The sequence below is a fragment of the Mastigoproctus giganteus genome, chromosome 3, assembly GCF_048544385.1.
Source record: "Mastigoproctus giganteus isolate SK-2022 chromosome 3, ASM4854438v1, whole genome shotgun sequence".
In the NCBI taxonomy this organism is placed as follows: Eukaryota; Metazoa; Arthropoda; class Arachnida; order Uropygi; family Thelyphonidae; genus Mastigoproctus; species Mastigoproctus giganteus.
The window spans coordinates 242,051,955-242,069,846 of record NC_143577.1 but is presented as its reverse complement, the minus strand read 5'-3'; the positions used below and the strand labels follow the sequence as shown (position 1 = coordinate 242,069,846).

Below are 17,892 nucleotides of genomic sequence, written 5' to 3'. Positions count from 1 at the left end.
ATAAGTGTAACCAAAATGCGAACACAATAGGAGGGTTAAAATCATCACTTATAAAGCCAAAAATGTATACAGCAACAAGCATCCCATTAGTTACATAATAATAATAAACAATGCTTTTTATCTGCACCCACCAGAATTTTTGTGCATACAAAATATTTTATTCTTATTTAAGTAATATTTTAAAAAAGGCAGTATTGCACTGTCATTGTATATATTAGTGTGCAAACAAGTGATAGAAGTAATCAGGAAATGAGTCTCACTCAATGTTATCTCAGCATTGAGTGAGACATACAGTGAAACCTCTCTAAGACAACCAGCTTCAGTTCCACATATAAATAAATAAATCTGCAGCCATTGTCAATCCACTGCAGGATGAAGGCCTTCTCAACCAGTCATGTTGAGGGAATGGACCATAATCTGCCACGCCAGTCTAGTGCGGGTTGGCAGATTGTTCATAGTTAGCAGTCAGGGGCTCGAACCCCAGTCTAAAGTCAAGTATATCACAATATAATGAAAATTTTAATAGGACAATAGAAATGCCTTATTTTAAAAACATTTTATTTGAAACTACAAAATATTTTTTTTATGTTAATTATAGTCTTAAAAGTAAACAAATTTTTAAATTAATTATTTATTTAATTATAAAATCCTAAAACTAAACATAATATAAAATATATATTTTCATTTTTTGAAATATTTGGATAACATAGTTTGCCTGGACAATTTTGTTTTTTGTTGAATTATTTCCTTTTCTCAAATAGCTTCAAAATCATTTAATAATTGTGACATTTTATTCTTACCTAAATCGCAAGATAAATTTTTGTCCTAAAACAGTGTTTAAACTTTCTTCTATTGGAATTTTAATTTCTTCAACATCTTATTCATCACTTTTATTCATATAAAGTATCATTGTTGTCAATGTACCTAGCAGAATCATAAAGTTCTTTTTCCCAGTTTTCACATGTGACTGAATCTTCTTCGAATTCCATATGTGTACATTTCTCTGCTGTCCAAATTGAACAATTTCTTTTTGTGTTACTATAAAATCGGTTCTAACATCAACCTCCATGTCAGTATCACAGTTAGTTCCACATTTATTGACACACTTTTGTAGTATTTTCACTAACACTCTATTAGGACAATTTTATGTATTCCCCACTGTCTGCTAGTGAAATTTTTAACTAATTCTTCAACATTTCGTGCCATGTCCATATTTGCTACTAATGTAGTTAAAATATGTCAGCAGTAGAACAATTTAAATGACTGAATGATACTTTGGTCCAGTGGTTGACAAACACTTGATGTATTAGCAGAAAGAAATAATAAATTGAAATTACTTAAAGTCAAATTTTTGGGATGACATGGAGCATTATCTAGTAATAGTAAGATCTTTTTTTTTTTTTTTTTTTTTTTTTGTCCAAATTATGAAGCCATTCAGGAAGATTACCACTTATCATCCATGTTTTTTTATTGGCATACCAATTAGCACTGGTGGATTCCATATTCATGTTTTTAAAACAACTTGGTCTCAGCACATATTAATTATTAGTGGTGGCGGTTCTTTTTGTCCCCGAGAATTTATGCACAGTAAAACTTCCATTCTTTGTTTTTCTTTTTTATAACCAAAAGAATTAGAACCTTTAAACACTAATGGTTTACTTGGTAAAATACAATAAAAGGGGTCAGTTTCATCTATGTTAAAGATGGCAAATGCAAAATCCACTGTTCCACGTCATTAATTCACAATTGCACTTTCACCACATTATTCTTCAGTTATTAGTAAATTGTTACTAATAACTGCAGAATGTGCCTTTTTTTAAAGCTTTTGCAAAATTCAGTGCTTTTTCTTATAGTATTGGACCACCGAGGACTGTCAAACCAGGTAAGTGTTAACTCACTAATTTCTTCACACGGTTGATATGTTTCTTGTTGAATATTTTTATTTGCATTCCGAATTCACTTTTCTTTAATATTATTTGTTTCTTATAAAATTTTTTTTTCGAATTTGCATTTTACCACAATTATATTTTTTTGACAACTATCTTTGCGATAAACCCTTTGCTGCAACTTCTATAACTTTCACTCACATTTCTAAATTTAAAATTTTCATTTTGCTTTTTTATGCTGTCACATCTATATTTGAAGATGGATAAATCAGAAATAAATGAATGACACACCTATTCGGTAGCAATGCTTATACAGTTACTTCACAAACTCCAGATTCATAGAAATCTCTGAAAAAAACTGGCCACCAATATATACTATTCTATATACAATATAGAAGGTTCCAGTCAGGTAAGATGGTGGTCATCTTAGGGAATTGCAGATTATTAGAAATCTGTGGAATACGCCAGACGACAGGATTAATGGTTGCACTTTTCCACGTGAAAAATGTTTATTGGAACAAATAGTAAGAAACTACAAAATTCCTGACCCTGAATAGTTCCACTCATAAAACTGATATGGCAATTCTTCTGCCTCTGAATTCATCTTTGGAATTTTTTTTTTTACCATCAGGACCAGGATGGGTACTTCTGATTAAATACTGTACTTAAAGAGGTGAAAAGTTACAAATGAGTTTTTTTTATCATTTTTAATAATTCCAATTTAATATATAACTAAAACATTTATTAATTTAATAAATTTATAACCTACTCTTTTGCAGTACTATTAATTATGAAATATGTAAAAAACAAATTACTTGTGATTAAGATATATTTTATATTTGAAAACTTAGGAAAGTCAAGAAACAGTTAGTGAAAAGGGCTCCTGTGAGAGAAAGTATACTCACTGCACAACAAATGGGAATGCCACCTCCAAAGAAGTAAGTTGTATATAACTTCCATATGGTTTCTTCTTTGTATTATATATTATACAAACTTACTGTGGCTCAAGAATGGACTCTTAGTTCCTACAAGTCACCAAGAATGAGTATTGAAATGGTACACAAAAGAAGCTTATCACTGCTTTCATTGGTAGTTGGTCTAAGAAAATCTACCATACCTTGCAAGGATACATTAAAAGTTTAATGGAACCAAAGAGTATGACTTTAACAGTTCAGTTTGATGGAAGTAAAACTATTAAAAATATTAACTATCTCAGCTGGTTTCTAATAATCATATGACAGTTAATGAATTAGTATAGAAATGATTTTCTATACTAATTCATTAACTACCAGCAACAGTGTTCTGCTGGCTAAAGGCAAACTTCTGCACATCTATTCTTTAACCATCCTTCCTCAATTTGAATTTATGCCCTCTCATGTGAATAGCCTTAGCAAGAAGAAAAATCCCATTAGCATTCAGATTGCTCAATATTTCCTCTTCCTTGTGTTCTACATAGCATGGATGATATTCTCAACCAGTGCCATATAGAATTTTTTATAATGGATAGTTATAATTAAATTAAGCAGCTTTTTAGTCCTGTAGACAGAAGCAAAGTGAAAATGGCACCATGCAAATTAAATGCATTCTCTAAAACATTTAAAGAAAGAGTAAAGCATGCAGTATGATTGCTATATTGCTCTGGTGTATTCTGCCTGTAGTAGTTAGAAGCCTCACCACAAGAAGTATAAAAGAGGCTGAGGAACCCTGGGGTCTGCAACAGCTAAACTTGAATACTTGTTGTAGTTGTGTTTACAAGTCAACTGAAGTTGAAAAACCCAGAATAATTCATGGAAGAAACCCTATTCTTTCCATCTGAGATCAGCTAACTATATATAGTCCTAATTGACGAAACCTTTATGACTTCCTTCATTCCCAAACAGTTTCAAACACACACCTCTCCAAACTAGTGACAAAACTGCTGTGTACTGTCGAGGAGAATGGGAGAGTTCAAGAAAATTAGGTATAAGACCAGTTGGTCAATATGAAACTGTAGAGTTATGCAGTAAAGCTGTTCAGAAGAATGCCATTGAATTGCATAGCTACATTATGAAAATACTGCTGCTAGTAAGGAAAAAGGAGACCCCTTTTGCCAAGTAGGTTAAATGAAGAATTTTCAGAAAAACAGGTGTTTCTTGTAGCTCATGGGACAATAGCTACCATTTGTTGGAGGCAACAAAATAGGCAATCCTCTAGTTTATAAAAGTACTTTTTTATAGACTGAAAGAATACCTTTTTAGAATTATATGTTAAAGTGTGCATTATTGATGTTAACATCTGTTTACATATCACTTATAAAAAATAAACTAATTGATACAAGTAAAAAAAAAAGAAGACAGTGTTACTTATTTGATGATTGCTTTATTTTATTTCAGTATTCCAACTACTAAATCTCCAGAAATTATTCAGTTAGCTGTTAAAATGACTACTATAAATTAAAATCAAGGTCTTAACTAGCTACATTCCATTTTTTTTTTTTTTTTAAGAATTTCACTGACCAGTACTGATGTTGATACACCCAAATTTTTGAAAACCTGCAAGCACACCACTCTCATTTTGTTTTTTGCAGAGTATGAAGTTAGTACAGCAGGCCCCCGTTATAACGTGGTTCGCTTTACGCTGATTCGTTATAACGCTGTTCTTATATTATAACCCGTATCTGACTATAACGCTGTCACAGATCACTATAACGCTCTTTTACAGATTGCATTTTTGGCATATTTAACGAAATCGTTTCATTTGATGGAGTCGATAACTTGAAAATGAATATAAAAATATGGTTAAAACGTTTCCCACGCCGACTTGAGAACTATTCCCATGCTCAGTGAAATTCTCTCATGCACTAATTTAATTGCAGTACAGTGACTTGTTATGTAGTTCCGAGATCAACATTTTAAAAAATTATCAAGTATATTGCTTGTAATATTTGCATTATATGCATTTATCTGAAGTCTGGTCATCACTCAGTACAGTATTAGACATTGTGTGTAACGGACAGTTTACTTGAACATTGTATCATAATTAATGCTAGACCGGGGTTCGAGCCCGTCACCACCAAATACGGAGGATGCGGAAAGGTCATTCAGGGAATGACCACCGCATATCCCGGAGCAATATGGCCTTAGTTGCTAATGCTCCTAAAAACCAAATAACAACAACATAATTAATGCAACCAACGCAGTTACATTTTCGAAGAGTTAATAATGGCCACTAAGAATGAAAAAGCAACAATGTATGGGCGCAGTACGTAGACTATAAATGTAAGAAAAATACTACTGAATTTGAAAATTAAATTAGACGTTTTGAAGCGAATCGATCCGGTCAAAGACAAGCCGATGTGTGCCATAATTTAGGACTTACAAGTTTAACTGTAAGAATAATTATGAAAAAATAAAGAATTAATTTCAGCAGCGGGAAAGATAGCTGTTCTACTGCAAGCAGCTAGGACTAGGCCGGCTATTAGGATTGAAATGGAAAGACTACCTAATTTTATTGAAGATAATGTCCAATGCAGAATTCAGTTAAGTTAAATATTACAAATAATAAAAAAGAGAGAGAGATTAGCCTATATGATGATCTGAAGAAAACTCACCTAAAAAAAAAAAAAAAAAATTGGAACCATTTAAAACTAGTAAGGGCTGGTTGAATAGATTTAAAATCCAGGGAGAAACCGCAGGTGCAGATCAAGGAGCCAAAACTTTCAAAAAAGAACTTGTTAAAATTATTGAATAGGGGTATTGTGTGTTATACTTCTCAACAAGTTTATAACATAGATGAAGCAGGACTTTTGTGGAAATGAATGCCTAAAAGAAGTTTCATATTGAAAGAAGAAGAAAACATACCAGGTTTCAAAGTGGCAAAAGATCAGTTGACTTTATTGTTGGGTGGTAATTAAACTGCGGGGGATTTAAAATTAATACCCCTTTTAGTTTATTTGGAAGAGGGGCAAAGTTCAACCCAAAATCGACACATTTTTCATAATTAAATTCATCAATTAAATTAAATCGATTTAAATTCATGATTTTAATTGGAATTTTAAGTTTAATTTTGATACGTAAGTAGTTACCACATAATTATATACGTATGTAATGCAGAATATTTTATATGTACAAATATTTTAATTTTATATATTTTGACTGAAATTTGTGCATCTTTTCACTACCATTTATTATTGATTAGGAAATATCCTGTGGCACCTACCGCAACTCACAAATACATGTTACCTTATGGGAATGCGGCGCTCGCTTAGCGCGGATTCACTTAGCGCTCTGTTTTTCCGGAATGCATTATCAACATTAAGCGGGAGTCACCTGTACTAATATTGGAGCATTGATAAAGAGCACAACTTGCTCTTTCATAGTCAATCGATCCACATAAACATATACAGTGGAATTTCTATATTATGAATTTTTTCGCAAAACATTGCACCTCGAAACGAAATTACATGTAAAATTAACCCCATATAGTGAAGTGTTAGTCTCTCTATAACGAAGTTTTAAAAAAATTAGTAAAAGCATTTTAAAATTTTCAAGCATTTTCTGCTAAACAGCTGCTCAAATATACTGCCTCCTTCCTTCCGAAATTGCGCATTAGCATCTGGAATTAAATAATCATCCTTTTAGTGAACACTTGTGGCCATTGACGCCCGTAGGAGGGTCTTTATTTCATTTTTGTTACAGTTATTAAACCAAATGGGTTTTCTTAAAAGTGGTCGTAAACTTTACAATAAATAGGGTAGATTTGTAAATTGATGTTGGCTTAGGGGAAAACGAAATTCGCTGCGGTAAACTTGAGCATGCTGTGGCAGCAATACATAGAATGCTACCATAGTCAGTTTTTAGTAATGCCTACTGAGTGACATTCGCTTCTCACCTCAACTGTACCACGTGACCTTCCTGTCAATCATTATATGATATGTCCGTTCTCATCTAACTTGACTCCCAATAGATGGTTTCATAAATTTTTTTTTTTTTATTTCATTCGTCATCAATCACATAGGCTATATGCTCTTGTACTTTTTTTTCTGAAAAGTAACATACAGTATACATTAACCATAAATTTTCTTTCATGTATATATGAATGAAAGCAGAATAAAAGAAATTCACAAAGTCGTATATTTCTTCAAAGTGATTGATAGGTCACGTGAGATAGATCAGTGATAGGTCACGCGATACTGTTGAATTGGCAAGTGAACATCATTGAGTAGGCAGTACTAACAATTCGCTATATGACCAGCGCAGCGAAGTTTGCAGTGTATGTATCGGCAAGAGCTGCAGTCGAGTAATTTTTACAATTGCGGAAACAATGTCGAAAAGAAAGTGTTTTTAAGTATTAATGATAAAGCAAAGATTGTTATGATATTGACAAGGGTTTTAAGAAAATAGATGTTGCGGAGAAATATGGCATACCTGCAAGCAGTTTATCTACGATTTTAAAAAATCGAGAATCAATTTTAAATGCAATTGAAGGAGGAGCAGACAAGAAGCAAATTAAGTTGTGTATATACAAAGATGTTGATAAAGCTGTTCTAAAATGGGTGCAAATGATATGTGAAAAGAATATACCAATATTGGGCCTAACAATTAAGCAACAATCTCTGAAATTTGCGCAGTCCCTTGGAATTTCATTCCAAGGGAGGAACAATACCTTAAAGAAGATTTCGGAAGAATATGAGCGTAAGGATGTTTTTAATGCTGACAAAATGGGTTTATTCTTTTAAATGTTTACCAAATAGAACACTTGCTTTTAAGGATGATAAATGTTTTGGTGGAAAACAAAGCAAAGAAAGAATCACTGTGCTAGTTGGAGCAAATATGACAGGAAGTGAAAAATTAAGACTTTTAGTCATTGGAATATCAAAAAACCCAAGATCTTTTAGAGGTACAAAATCTTTGGAAGTTGATTACACCTTTAATAAAAAAGCATGGATGACAAGTGATATTTTTCAAGAATGGATATTAAAACTAGACAAGCATATAACAAAAAAATTAAAAAGGAAAATCGTGCTGGTAACTGACAACTGTCCGGCACATCCTGCCAAACTTAAAAGTGCGAAGTTGTTGTTTCAAGTTGTTGTTGATCAAGGCATTATTAAAAATTTTAAATTTCATTATCGAAAGAGAATAATAATGAAGATTGTCAATGTGTTATCAGAAAATAGAAACTTGGAGGTTACAATTAAACTTAGAGATTGCATCTCTGAACTGGCAAAAGTTTGGACAAACGATGTCACTGAATACACTATTCAAAATTGTTTTTCGAAAGCGGGATTTGCATTGAATACAGAAGTCGAACAACGACTGGACGAACAAGATGAACTGCCCCTTTCACAACTGAAAAACTATTGGACATTATTAGAATTGTCTGGAAACATCGAAAACGAAATAACACTGGATAGTTATGTTTATGTAGATCACAGCAGAACATCCAAATGAAGATGAAATACTGCTGAACAGTGTTAGACACGACCATGGTCACAAAGAAATTAATGATGATGCTGAAGATGCATCAGAACAACCCGTAGAAAAGCCAACTCGCGAAGAAATGAGTAACACTTTTAAAATGGTTCGTATGGGTCTACAGTTTTGTGAAAATGTTCCTGATAATGTTTTTAATGCTCTGAACAAATGTGAGGTTTTTTTGAGAATCAGACAATTTTTTAATAGTACTGTGTAAACGCAATTTAAATAAGTATGTTTTTGAAATAAAATAAATTAAAAATAAATGTAGATTCGTTTTCGTTTTCTAATTAGATAACAATTTCTAATAAAAAAGATATTCTCTGTATAACAAAATTTCTCTATAATGAATGTTTTTGCTGGATTTATCGAATTCGTTATAGGGAAGTTCGACTGTATTTGCTTTCACAATGAAATGTGACTATAGTTGGGTTAGATGCATTTCAAGTTAAATGACATGGCAAGCACCCATAATTGCTAGATGGTTACTTTTGTTCACAAAGTGCTCCCATGTTTCGTAGCCGGTGTATTATTCTCGACTATTCACTGGTGTTGTTCTTGTCCTTCTAGAATGTTGTTGTTATTTGGTTTTTAGGAGCATTAGCAACTAAGGCCATATTGCTCCAGGGATATGCGGTGGGCATTCCCTGACCTTTCCGCATCCTCCGTATTTGGTGGCTCACGGGCTCAAACCCTGGTCTAATCAAGAAGCGTGTGCTACGCACTGCTGCTCTTGCCCACCTGGCTACGGAGGCGCCCCTTCTAGAATGAGATTATAGTCCGCAGCTCTATATGTGCAGGATAGGGCACCCTTGAATATTGCTTACAGTTGTTTCACAATGCGTTCACCAGTTGAATGTTTTTGGCATGTTGACTACATTTTTTGTTTATTGTGTATTATGCCTGTACAATGTTGTATTGCATGTTGTGTGGGTTGAAAAACAGATTAATCCATTGGTAATCCTACTCTCTCCACAGTAGATCAGCTAACAACAGCCCCATTTGAAAGGCCATTAAAAATTCCTTCAGTTTAATGGGATTTAAACATAAACCATTCTGAATGAGTGACAAGTGGTGAATCCACTACACTGCTACAGAGGACATGTTCGCCAGTGGATAAATTTTTTATGCAATTTCCTAAATACTTGACTGCTTTACTCACTCAACCTCAATTTGTATGACATTCAACTGTGGATATATCTAAAATAGGCACGTTGTCACATTTTCATAGAATATTGCAGGTACTTACCTGCAGTGCACTTCTATACTTTCAGTATGTTATTAACATCAGTGTTTCAGTGTTTTGTCACTTGTTTAGAGAAGTTTGATCTGTCAGAGATTGGATGTCTTAAAGGGCTCTTTAAGTGGAGCTGTAGTTGGCCAATCTCAGTTGCACGGTTACCCCACGAGTTAGTCCAGATTTTTATTTTTCAGCCCACGCAACGTGGTACCTGTACCTGCACAGACACAAAACATCAGCACAATATGGCCACTAAATAACAACTGGTGGTCCTCTCAAATTTAGTAACTTGATCAATGTATAAATGTGCCATCCCATTTACTTGGCATTGATTTGCTGCTTCATTATATTCAACTGAATTACATGTTGCCAGTATACAGTGCCATCTTCACATTATTTGCATCTCGAAGGTTCGTTCAAAATTTCAGTGTTGTCTGATTTCTCGATTTCTTTTTAGAGGTCGTCAAAGTAAGACATTTTAATTATAACCCATCCTGTATATTATCACTTTTTACAGCATCAGTACAGTGTATATAAAATAAAATTGTACATAAAAACATCAGTCAAGAGAAATGTACTTTTTTAGACATATTTAAACCTTTTACACCATTTTGATGGTTGCTACCACATAATTTTTTAAAGATTTTTCACTAAGAGTGCAGTGTAACTTGCAAATAACATGATTTAATATATAAAATGCTAATAAGGGGTGCTACAATTAAAAAATGTTGTCATAATAATAATTAAAGGTTTAGGCAGCTTTCTAATTTAGTTTAATGTGAGAAAATTTCTTTGTTAATTTTTCAACATTGAATAAGATATTTTTTATTACTTTTCCAGACAGAAAATTAGTAAGGCCAAAATAAAGCCACATAGGAACAGAGAACCCACTAGAAAGGAGCAGCCTGATGAGGAGCAGGAGGACAAAGATGATGGTGATAAAAGTACAAAAGAATCCTTCCAGAAAAATAAACAGTACCAGCACAAAGTAAAGAAAAAAAAGAAACTTATTAAAGGAGTAAAACAAAAGATAAATCAATCAAAAGAAAAGAAATCTGTAAAAACTGCAAAAAATAAATAAAATAAAAAGACCAAATAAAGAGAATAAAAAAGGTCATACTTCTCTTATATACTAGGTAGCCACAATTAAAGTATTCTTAGCTAGAGATGTGCATGATCAAATGGCTGGTGCAGAGCCCAGACCTCAACCCAAATGAATACCTGTTGGATACATTGGAGTGCTGATTACACTGGAGCCATATCAGTCTTCTTACAAATTGGCTTTGTCAGTTGCAGGAGGAATGGAGGTGAATTCTGGCCAATGCTTACAGCAAGCTGTATGCCCAAGAGGATATGATGCCATGAAATAGGCCAAAAGTGGTCTTACTATGTATTAGGTTTTTGAATTAAAAGTCCCTTTTTTGCATCTGTTTCGGTATGACTGAATGCTTTTTTGGCCATGTGGTGTGGATACAAAGAAGGTTGTGCAACTAGCCAGTTATTACCTGGGGTCATCATTAGTTCATTCCAGGTAGCATTCAGGCATGAAAACAATTCTTTACTTTTTCTTTTTTTTTGTTGTTGTTGTTCTTTGCCACTTTTCTGACTCTCTATGAAATCATTGTACTCTGCCTTAATCCTGTCTAACTGCAAGAGTAACTCAACTATAAATCAGTTTTTGTATTGAACATGATCTCTTGATAATTAGATATCCAAGCAGCCTCTTTCTTGATACTAATTCCATCAATTCATGTCATCCATTTCATTTTCCAACTTGGGTCATATCTTTTTAAAGGTATGAAATTCTACATATTATAATTATGTTCTGGAACATTTCCAATTTAGTATGCATATTCCTTAGCAATTTCAACTTCTCTCACTGAACTGAACTGAATGAGTTACATTACATCATATCATAGGATAATATGATGTAATGTAAGAAAATTTACTTCCACTTTTAGTCAAATCTTCCTATGGTAGCAATTTTGAGAAATGCCATTGCCTCAATAGCATCAGCAAGTATTTTTGTGCCGCTTCTAATAAAGTCTATCCCACTTATACAAAAGCAGTCCCATCTGTCAGCAAGTGCAGGCTATGCTGCAAAACATTCTACCCCACAAGCATTACACAGTCTTTCCTGGCTAAAACTGATTGACAAAGTTCAGACTATAAATTCCGTCCTTATCACACCTGGTAAAAATTCCAGCACTTTCACACTGAGTCCTGTTTCATGGATTTTTCCCAAAAACATCCCAAAATTGAAGATCATTAGTCTCAATCAAGGATGAAGTAACAGCAGCACATCACTTTGATTTGAACCTGCTCTTTTTTGTATAAAATTTTTATAATTTTGTATTATACTATTATTATATCTCTGAATATTTTTTTTATTTCAGATTTTATACAAAACTGGATGATTTCCAAGTATGCTGTATAGGATTATTTAAAATATAAATGTTCCAATTTATAAAACTTTTACTACATACCAATTATGTTAAACTTAATGTAACAACTTGCTAATAATTCAAAAATTATCTATCAATGTTAAAATCTTAAAATAAGCCAATGGGTTGGGCCCCAATTAATAATAATTAAATACTACTAATGATTTCTAAAAGAGTAAAAACTGGGCTATAAACATTCAAGTATTGATAATATGCAATATTTTAATAGAACTAAAACACATTGCTAATATGCATTTATAGAGCCATCCCTTTTGTTCTTTACACTATACAGTAATTTTAATGAATAAAAATATATCCCTCAGAAAGGCATATGATAATAGGTTGTCAACAGAGGGCATGTCCATTTGCCAGATAGTTGAGCACAGAAAGAAGCTGCTGGAAACATCCTAATGGAAGACAGAAAAAAGATAATGTGAATGTTCATCTATAGCCAGGTAGACTGCCTTTAATGACCTCCCCCCCCCCAAGCATGTCAACAGTTGAAATGGATAGCGAGAGAAAATCACAAAGGTACCCTCACAATGAGTTGACTTGAAAGCAGTTGGCAGAAATTGCAATATAAACCAATACTATCCAAAATAGGCTTATATTGAACATACACCTACACAATTACATGAAAGAATATCCTAGCAATGCATGTCACCAGCTGAAGGAGAGAATGGAAACAAAGTTTGGTGGCGGTAGTGATGGTTTTCGACTTGTTCCACTGGCTGTTGTCAATGAAACTATGAATATAGCAGTTTGTGACATTCTGGTTTACTTGCACTGTAACAGTTCTTTAGAGGGGGCTATATTTGTATTAGCATTTATTGCTTTCCACTTATTATTAAATAGCATTCAGTACAACAGTGGAGGAGAATAATGTAGTGAACCTGCCATTTCCAGCTAAGAACACAGATTTGAATCCTACTGAACATCGCTGGGTTGGTTAGGAACAGCAGATGAGAGTCAGAACAGAGCATCCTAATTCAAGCAGAGAACTAGTGGGTTCTTAAGGAGGGAGCAAGATTCCAGTCTCTATACAGTCAGTCCTCGTATAACATGTGTTTACACTACACGAATTCGCTTATGCACGATTTGCCTTTGTGTTTACAAGAAATGGCAGTCAAATGCGGAATCACCCCAACTGAACACAACACGATAGGAATGAAGAGAAGATTCTGAAAATGTATTTGTTTTTTATATCAGTGAAGGGGAAACACATTTCACCATTATAATGTAAAAACCCACACAATTGCAGCTATCGGTATTATCGCAAATGCAATTAAATCGAGTTTACTACGAAGTTTATAACAGATTCCACTAGCAGGAAACGCAACTGGAAATTGTTTTTGTTTTATGGTAGTAACCCCAGAAATGTGCTTTAGTAAAATGTGAGCTAGTGAGGTGTTCATAGTGTGTCTCTGCCTTTACGGTGTTGTTTATTCAGTTGCTAAACGTGCGCAGCTTTGTTTTTGTGTATCAAGCGTACCTCCTCATTTTGTAATTGTGCTTTATTCCCTAAAAATGAGTAAAATACTTAAAAGGTGTGAAAAGGAAGCATCCTTGTGAAGACACTACAGATTCAGAGAGAAAAAGAAAAGCAATATCGATAAACAGGCGGACTGGGTCAAAAATTCTTATCCGGGAAAATTTGTAGTGGCCTCATACTAGCGTTTATGGCCAAAATCACACTGGCCTCTGCCCCACAGTGGTTTCCCTGGTAAGGCTTATGGCCAGTCTGCCTCTGTCGATAGAGAAAAAATATGAAATTGTGAAAGGCTTTGAGCGAAATGAAAGACCATGTGATATTGCACCTGCTACAACGCCGAGAATTACAAAGAATGCAGAGAAAATAACTCTCATAGCAGGAACAACTCAAAGTGTAATTAAAATCCATTAGATTAAGACACAAAGAATTGGAAGAGATGGAACGGCTTTTATCTGTTTGGATAGAAAATCAAACAAAAAAACAAGTTTGCTTACGATAGAAGCAGAAGCATTAGCAATATTTTATTACATAATAGTCGTAATAAAATACTTACGTATTTTATTACGGTAATTTATTGTGTTTGGTTACAAATGTGTGTTCAATATTGGGTGGTCGGCACCTAACCCTATTTTTCCCATAGGGCCTGTTGTTTATATTGCACGAGGGTTTCTAGGAACACAACTATCGTGCTATACGAGGACTGACTGTATACCAAAAACTTGAAGAAAGCATCCCAGATGGTTAGTATGTGATATTAAAAATTTATTTTTAATATCACATATTAAAATCACACCGGCCTCCAACCCACTAACCAGATGTTTTTCATTTAGTGTCCCAATTGACAGTAAATGATAGTATACATCAGATGTAGCCAACTGTGGCTTGCAAACTGCACGTTGCCCTTTGACACTTGAACTGCTGCTCCCAGGGAAATACACTCATAAGCTAAAGCATTATGACCGCCTACCTAATAGCACATTTTTCTGTGATAAACACTTGCCCTCAGCATGGCATGGACTCTGAATGACCATGCCATGGTCATTCAGATATGAATTTTCTCAGTCTTGGAAGGTATCCTGGACAGAAAGATGTCCCAGAGTTCAGCAGTGGAGCAAGACACTGGTATGGACTCACAAATGCTGTATTCCACCCACATCCCACAAAATGTTCGATGGGATTAATGTCAGGGGAACACAAAATGCTTGGAAATGATCCTTCCCTGTCTTCCTAGTGCCACAAATCATTCCCCATTCCCATAGCACCTAGGAGTGATGTCACTCCTAGGTGTTGTGGGATTCATCCACTTGTTATGGAAGGGCTGGTCACAATGGCTCAAGACCGAGAAAATTCATATCTTAAAATAATACCTTTATTAAAAGGAAACCAGATATACAGGGTGTCTCAAAAATATTGGTACAAACGTTTAGGGGAGGTAGGTAACACCTGAAGGAATGTGAATCGCATAGGAACCCATAACCGGAAACGTCACCGTAAGTCGGTAGACGGCGCTGTTTATCAGTTTGCAAGAGGGAAAATTTCTGGTTTACTCATTCAAGCAGTAGTCACCGCATGAAGAGCATGCATTGGTATATGAACTATGAGCTGGCAGACATGCACCTAGTGTGTGGATTAGCAGAGGGCAATGGATGAGCCGCTCAATGAATTTATGAAGAACACTTCCCACACAGACATGGACCGGACCACCGTTTGTTTGCGTGTGTGCATCAAAATTTGTGCGATTTTGGGTCATTTAGAGGTAACAGGAGTAGTGCGGGCAGACCATGTTCGACACGAACTCCCGCCATGAAAGAAAGTGTGTTGAATGCCGACCAGAATAATCCTACTACCAGCACACGTGCCGTTGCCTCTGCCTTAGGAGTGTCTCGTTGCAGTGTACACAGTGTACTGACCCTATCAAACAGGCAAAGGAAACCAGAGTGTATCTAGAAGAATATATGCACAAGCAAACCAGCAGGATTACTTCTGCAATTAGGCTGCAGACAGTGAACTGTTGGTCACTGCTTGAGCAGTGCCTGATTGAATTAAACACAGAGAACCAAGTGTTAAAATCAAAATTAGAGGTTACAACTGAGGAGAAGAACAACTATAAAACAATGAACACATTAACCTATGCACAATGTGCAAACAGGACATAACTAAAGCAAAACAAATAGCTACTAAACAACCTAATATAAACAAGGAAAGCAACATTATTATTCTGAAAGCAAAAAGTGACTCTACTCATAAAACCAGTGAGGTAGTTAAGGACACAGTGGTAACAAAACTGAGGCCTCATCTGAGAGAAATAAAGATAAACAACATGCGGAAAATCAGGAATAATGGAGTTCTGATCGAGGTAGCAAGCAAAGATCTAAGGAAAATAGAAAATCATCCTGAGATGGAAAAACTGGGCTTGCTTCCTGAAAAACCAAAAGGGAAAAACCCTATTATAATCTTTGATGTACCTGTGTCAGTAATAGAAAAAGAATTCATGATGGATATCTACTTCAAAAACTTTAACAATGAAATGACAATAGATGAATTTGCTGTTGAATTCCTGCTGAAAAGAGCAACAAAAAACAAAAGGAATGGACAACTCAACATAATTGCAGAAATTACACAAAAAATTTGGAAGGTATTGCAGGGACAACAGAGAATCTATGCTGGCTGGACCAGTCATATTTATTTATGCCATATTTATGGCAGTTGCTTTAACTGCCATAAATATGGTCACATTGCCAGAGACTGCAGTCAGAAAGAACCTGTTTGTGGTCACTGTGCAGTAACTGGCCATGATTACAAAACTAAGTCTCAGCAGCCAAAATGTGCTACCTGCAAGGCAGCACGGCTGACTGACTATACACATAGTATCAGGGATGATAAATGCCCCAGTTATAAAAAAATGGCAAAACTTATTCAATCTAGAACCAATTATGGGCCAGATTGAAAACATAAATGTGACTAGGGCTCTAAATCTTGTCTAATTTGAATGCTCAAAGAGCAAGAGCTGTTGTAGATCAGATCAAACTCAAATTGGAAGAAAATAATATAGATATCTTGGTACTCCAGGAACCCTACACATATTTAGGTAGGGTTCAGGGATACCCAAGAGGCTATAAAATAATAGAATACACCTCAGGTGTCCCTTCTACAGCAATAGTTAAAAATACTGACTTTACAGTCACAAAGGTGGGTCACCTCTGCTCCCCAGTGGGAGTGTGTGCCCATATCACCAGTGCTGTAGGACAGTTTTACATTATTTCACTATATTCCAGACCAGGTGAAGATATAAATCCAACTATTGAATACCTACAAGTAGTCAAAACTTGCTACCTACTGCAAATATCATAGTGTGTGCTGATGTCAACTGCCGGTCAGCCTTATGGCATAGCCGTACAGAAGACAGAGCAGGCACACACAATGGCCAGATACTTTCAGACTATATAGCCACCTCACCCTTTCAAGTGCTAAACCAACCAAATAACCACCCAACTTTCAGCAGTACCATGTGGGAGAGTGACATTGATGTTACTCTTGCCACCAATTCAATAGCTTATAAAATCACAGACTGGTGTGTCCAGCCAGCCTGGACCACATCAGATCACAGAGCCATTTCCTTCAAACTAAACAGGCAATTACAAACAACCCAACACTCCCTGTTGGATATCAAAAGGTATAACCTTAAAAAGGCAAACTGGCAGATTTTTGCAGAACATACAGCAGCTGAGCTTCAAAAACAGGAAAATGAGTGGTCTAGATCAGGCCGGTGCATGGTTCATCCGCTCGGCCATAGTAAGAAATAGGAATAAATTAGAATCAATACAAAGGACAATACTACTCACTATTACCAGAGCATGTCGCACAGTAAGCACACCTGCACTACAGTTGCTGGCCAGAACTCTCCCACTTTATCTGGAAGTAGCCAAAAGAGGCTTATATTATAGATTTAAAAAGGGCATACCCACAGAATTTCTGGGGATAGCCCTTGATACAACAAACACCTTCAATGATGAAAGAAAAAGAATAGCCACAAAGCTCCACAAACTGGCAAACAAAGTGGGAGCAGGAAACCAGCGGTCTGGTTACCAAACGGTTTCTGCATGGGTATCAATGGTTAGCCCAAAGCCACCTAAGTGGTATGCCTCTGGACTTTTTACATTTATATTGACAGGTCACAGCTCCCTAAAGGCGAAACTAACCTCCTTAGGCCTGACCGATGACTCAAACTGCACCTGTGGCGAAACTGAAGACTGGGCACACATTCTACATGAATGTATAATATATGACATCCCCAGAACAGAGCTAATAGCAGAGATTGGTCCCCTTCCCAGGGAAGAAGAACATCTGTTCATCATAGAAGAGCAAAATTATAAAG

At 35.2% G+C, this 17,892-nt stretch overlaps 1 protein-coding gene across 1 annotated transcript in view; it reads left to right on the top strand.

Annotated features, from left to right (window-relative positions):
* ais (DExD-box helicase 52) overlaps positions 1 to 10,662 on the top strand; it is a 58,534-nt gene extending 47,872 nt beyond the window's left edge. The window contains exons 13-14 of the mRNA XM_090370370.1: positions 2,738 to 2,824; positions 10,422 to 10,662. Coding sequence (XP_090226496.1) covers positions 2,738 to 2,824; positions 10,422 to 10,662 — 328 coding nt within the window. The remainder of the gene's footprint in view (positions 1 to 2,737; positions 2,825 to 10,421) is intronic.
* Positions 10,663 to 17,892: the final 7,230 nt, after the last annotated feature.